The sequence below is a fragment of the Halichoerus grypus genome, chromosome 5 (genome assembly GCF_964656455.1).
Source record: "Halichoerus grypus chromosome 5, mHalGry1.hap1.1, whole genome shotgun sequence".
Lineage (NCBI taxonomy): Eukaryota > Metazoa > Chordata > Mammalia > Carnivora > Phocidae > Halichoerus > Halichoerus grypus.
The window spans coordinates 154,325,312-154,330,236 of record NC_135716.1 but is presented as its reverse complement, the minus strand read 5'-3'; the positions used below and the strand labels follow the sequence as shown (position 1 = coordinate 154,330,236).

The window sequence follows — 4,925 nt, the reverse complement described above, 5'->3', positions numbered from 1 at the left end:
CTCCTTGCATGACCTCTGTCCCAGCAGCCTTACCAGAGGCTCCTCTCTACTGTCCTCAGAGAGCCAGAACCATCCCTCCTGTTTGCAGACAGGGCTAGCACTTCTTCCATTCACACATGTAACACACAGCCTTGGTGGTTTCCTCTGTCACTTTTAATGAAGACCTAAGTGAGTGAGCAGCCTCCACAGGCTGTATTCCCAGGCCCCCCACCCACCCTGACCTTTGGCCAAGAAGCTTCTGCTTCAGTGTGGGGTAGAGAAGGAGGGATCATAGGTCTGCAGTGACAGATTATTGCTGACCTCCAGTGTGAGGAAAAAGGCCACAAGACCCTGGTGGGGGCCAGTCCTGAGTGCTCCTCTCCCAAGTTTAAGGCAGGGAGGGGGAAATAAGTGTCCAGCCCTTTCAGCCCCCAGCTCTGGAGTGGCAGAGGGCAATGAGGCCATGTCCTTGGAGCTGGCCGGGAGAAGTGGGTGAGGAACGGAAGCCGTGGTCCCTGTGTACCAGCTGTGGGGAGGGGAGGGCCGATCCCCTGCTCAGTCCTGACCACTTAAGCCCTGGTCACAGGTCACCGGTGTAGGTGGGGAGAAGTCAGATGCTGCCCAAGGCGCAGTCCTGAGGCACTTAGGTGGGCACCTAGCTAGGCCACACTTCTCATTTGGCCTTGACTTTGGCGGTACCTGGAGCTCCATTTTGCTGAAGTACACGGGGCAGCCGCTTGCCTTTGGTGTAAGAGTGATACCAGAAATTGGAGAAAAGCATGAAGAAGATGGTGCCGTACATCCAGATGAGGTGGATGATGAGTGGGTACTGGTAGTTACAGCTAGGCATGAAGTAGTACTGAGAGATGTGCAGCGAGACCAGGACGAACTGGATCTAGAATAGAAAAAGGCAAGGGTCAGAGGAACAGTGAGAGGCGGTAGAGAAAGACTGCATGTTGAATGCGGAGGCATGGGGTCAAAGGTGACGCAGGTTGAATAAAGGTAGGATCCAGACCAGGAAGGAAGGTTGGGGGGATGGTTATGGGCCAGGCCCCTCACCAGCTGGATGGCTGTCATGTGCTTTTTCCACCACAGGTAGGGCTGAGCCACCGGGCCGAGGGCGGACAGCCCATAGTACAGGTACATGACGACATGCACAGAAGAGTTGATCATGGCGTGGAAAGAGCCCATTCCTCCTGCCAGGACAATGAACCAGGTCAGGAAGAGTCGAGCTGCTGGTCCTCAGTGCCTGCCCCTCTTCCCCCCAGTGGCCTTCACCACTCACCCGGGGCAATTTTTACCCCCCACCACCAGCTCCAGGGAAGCACCGAGTGGTGGAAGACATGTAGGAAGGTCACCTGTCCATCTTTTTTCCGGAGAATGAAGATCACCTGAGAAGAGTGGGGGAAATGGGTTTCAGAGCCAGGGCCTCTCCTTTCTCCCCCCAGGTCCTCAGAAATCTCCTATAACCACTCACCGTGTCCATCAGCTCGATGAACTTGGAGAAGAGGAAGAGCCAGGCCACTCGAACCATCTGCAAGAAGTCAGGCAGCCTTAGGACCCCCATGCTACTCCAAAAACTTCCCTGAACTGGCCCATAAGCCCAGGGCACAGCCAAACTGCTATCCCCAAGGTGCTTATAACCTAGCTGCCCGCCCAACCCCCCGCCCCCCGCTCGGCCCCCACTTACCCTTAGTGCCTCTGGGCTGTTGGAATAGTCCACAGGATCACAGCGCCAGGTGTAGGTACTCAACCAGCCAGACATCAAGAACTAGGAAGGGGTGTGGATTAGACCACCAGGGATCCACCCTGCCCAATCCCTCCTGCTACCTAGCTGAAGAAATGGATCTGAGCCTCTCTGGAAAGGAGAGGCCATGCTCTGACCCCAAGGCCTGCCCCTTATCCTGCCAGCAGGATTTAAAACCTAGGTATCCCAGAGGCCCACCTCATAGACAATGTAGAGGGAGAGCGCCACCAGTGAGAAGTTGTAGACAATCATGAAGCCCCGGAGCTGGAAGGGCTTCCGATTGGCCATGATGCGAGGCCCAAGTGAGAGAACGAAGTATATGTAGGTCAGGAGGATGGAGGTCATTAGCAGGGGGGACCCCATCAGAGGGTAGCCCTGGATCCGAGGATCTGTGGATAAGGGTCAAGGAGTCAGAAAGAGTCACAGGGTCCAAAGGGTCCCCACCAGGTGTACAGGCATGGGGTTGGGTCACAGAGGGTCAAGGGGTTCGCAGGGACTCTCCAGTAAGAGACAGCCCTAGATCCAGGGATCCTGGGGCAGGAGGGAGGACAGCATCTTACCTGCATAATTCATCATCTCCTGGTACAAGTTCACAACCGCCTCCATCCTGGCTAAAGATTCTGGGGAGGGATGGGGGGTGGGTGTCAGGGCCAGCTGTGCCCCCATTCCACCCCTGACACAGACAGGACACAGACCAGATGAGACAACTCCCGACACCTCCTTGCAGAAAGGACAGAGGAGGGAGAGGAAGGAATTGCCGGGACCGGAGGTAGGAGGCACGGCTTCCCGCGCAGCCTGCCTGCCTGCTGGGAAGAGCTGTGCTGCCCGCCTCTCCACACCTCACTCGCCTCGCTCACTCCCTGCTCCGCCACCGAGATTCTTACCACCCGCCCTCACCTCCCCTCTTCCTCCATAGGGGAACTCTCCATTTCCGGTCTCTCTCCGGAGAATCTTAACTCTCCTCTCCAGAATGACTGCCTCTCCCTTCCCCACCAGTCTCCCACCTCTCCAGCGGGAGATGGTCCTTTTTCTCCCCAGGGATCCTCCCCTTCAACCGCTCCGGTCCACCTTCGGGATGCTCGCCCCCACAACCCCCCCACCCCTGCCCCTTTCTCCTCTCCTCTGCCCTCCCGGGCTCTCACCTCCAGAGACTCTCTCCGCTCCCCGCTCCCCTCCTCTCCGGCACTCCCCTCCTGCCCTTCCGTTCCCGAGCCTGGCTCTAGGAGACTCCTGCCCCAGCGGCTCCACCTGTCCGACTAGATCTGGAAGCGCCCCGCCCTCCACCCGCCCCCGCTGCACTGCAGCATGGGGTGGAGGGTGGGTCCAGGCCACAGGTCAGGGCCTGGAGGAGCAAGACCCACCAGGATTGAGAAAGCCAAGAGTAAAGCATGGGACTCACCACCCACCCACCCTGGATAGCCTGATGAGCTAAGGCTCTAGCTTAGTTTTGAGCCAGAAACCTCGCAGGGCTCCAGCCCAGGCCTAGCCTTGGCCCAAAGAGAATTGTTGAAAACCCACACCCAGCATCCTCTCCTAAACTAGCCACAAATTCTCAGTTTGTCCTGCTTCAGAATGGGTACAATCACCCTTCTCTCCCTGGGAGGGGCAGCGAGGCCAGTGGCATGTGAGGAGGTGGGTGAGTGGGGGAGGTCTCAGGAATCTTCCCCTCCCTTAGGGAGGGTCCTAATGAGCCAGGTCCTCTCCCCCTCAGAACCTGAAGGAATGTCGGGGGAGGGCGCACTGGGACACAAAAGCCTCGGCCCAGACCCAGGAGAGCCTGGGATGCCAAGGCTGTCCCAGAGGGGCAAGGCATTCCCCAACCGGCCAGGGTAGCAGATGCTCTGCGAGCTGCCTGCATTCTAGTCTGCCAGGTCCCCTCTGTCCAGGGAACAAGCCGTGCAGGCACTAAGTGAAGAACATCCACCTTCTGACATCTCCACGAGGCCATCCGCGTGCCCCTCACACACTCTGCTGGGCACACATCCCACAGATGCTCTCACAGCCTCCATGGGGACCCCCAACTGCCCCCACCATGGTCAGGCCCCAAGTCCTCCCTCTCGCACAGCTCTCTCCGGCACCAATGACAGGCCGACCCAGGGCTGGCACACCTATGTACACGCAGGGCCCACACACCTCCTGCTGGCATTCACCACCCCCTCTGACACACCACCCAAACAGCCTCCATGGACTCTGACATGCAGAGTTTCTGATACTCAGACCCACTCCTAACTCCATTCACACTGGCAACACACCCAAAACACTCACACGGCCGCCTTCCCTGGTCCTGCACTACCACGTTCAAATGCTCATGCTCACACCCCCAGGCCCACACGCAGCTTTACTCACACGTACGTGAGTCACAGATAAATGTGGTCACAGACATAAACTCAGACACCCCACTTAGAGATGAATGAACATAAAGTCACCCTCACCACATGCAGACACACCTGCCTTCGGTCTTGCACACAGATCTCTTTCATGGACGACAATCACCATTCATTCATTCACAATCAGATCTCGTTGGCTGCCTCTTCTGTGGTGGGGCCTACCTGGCAGAGGCCTGTGCTCACACACAGTTCCTCCCTGACCCATGTGAGCCTGCCAGCTGGTTATCTCTCCCACTCTCGCAACCACCACCTCAAGTTCACCACCACCACCCCCCAACAAACACTCATGCCCCCTGGAGGTCAGGAGTGGCTCGAGGCTCTGGAAAGGACCTCTCCCCCTGCTTGAGGAGCACTGGGTGTGTCCCTGGTAGGGGAACTCAGGCGGGTGCTTCCTTCCTTTAAGATGGATGGAAGGGAAAAGAAGACAGGCAAAGGAGGGGGGAGGGGAAGGGAAAAGAGAAGAACTGGGAGCAAAGGAGAGGGAGGGGAAGAGCCTAGAGGGACAAGACCGGGAGGTGGTGGAAGAAAGCCTAGGTTTAAGCAAATAGGGGCCGGGATCGGAGGGAGGCTGCCGGCCAGGCCCGGCCCCAGAGAGCTGGGACCTCCCACCCACGGTCCCGGGAACAGCCTCGCCCACAGGCTGGGCAGGGCAGGGCAGGGCCAAGCGGGCAGGGTGCCCGGGCACGTGGACAGCCCGCCCGTGGAAGGTCCAGACTCACCAGTGGGGGGCCAGGCGGGCAGCAGTGAAGGGCTCAGAGGGAGCAGGGCCAGAGAGAAGTCCCCAGGGCCAGCCTGCCTGCCACTTCCTCATC

The 4,925-nt window shown here is 58.5% G+C and overlaps 1 protein-coding gene across 1 annotated transcript; it reads right to left on the bottom strand.

Moving 5' to 3' along the window:
- Window positions 1-135: 135 nt before the first annotated feature.
- Window positions 136-4,908, bottom strand: ELOVL1 (ELOVL fatty acid elongase 1). The gene is made up of 8 exons (XM_036086069.2): window positions 4,833-4,908; window positions 2,287-2,346; window positions 1,925-2,115; window positions 1,670-1,750; window positions 1,457-1,513; window positions 1,265-1,370; window positions 1,039-1,175; window positions 136-874 (listed from the first exon to the last, which is right to left on the bottom strand). The coding sequence occupies exons 2-8, from the start codon at window positions 2,330-2,332 to the stop codon at window positions 653-655; spliced, it is 840 nt and encodes a 279-aa protein (XP_035941962.1). The 5' UTR covers window positions 2,333-2,346; window positions 4,833-4,908; the 3' UTR covers window positions 136-652.
- Between the last annotated feature and the right edge of the window lie 17 nt (window positions 4,909-4,925).

What these genes read in the sequence shown, in the direction of transcription:
- ELOVL1 (XM_036086069.2), bottom strand. Translation starts at nt 2,332, where the DNA reads ATGGAGGCGGTTGTGAACTTGTACCAGGAGATGATGAATTATGCAG. An exon ending in GGAGATGATGAATTATGCAG is followed by an intron (nt 2,116 to 2,286) that starts GTAAGATGCTGT and finishes CCTTATCCACAG; the next exon opens with ATCCTCGGATCCAGGGCTAC. An exon ending in TCATCGAGCTGATGGACACG is followed by an intron (nt 1,371 to 1,456) that starts GTGAGTGGTTAT and finishes CACTCTTCTCAG; the next exon opens with GTGATCTTCATTCTCCGGAA.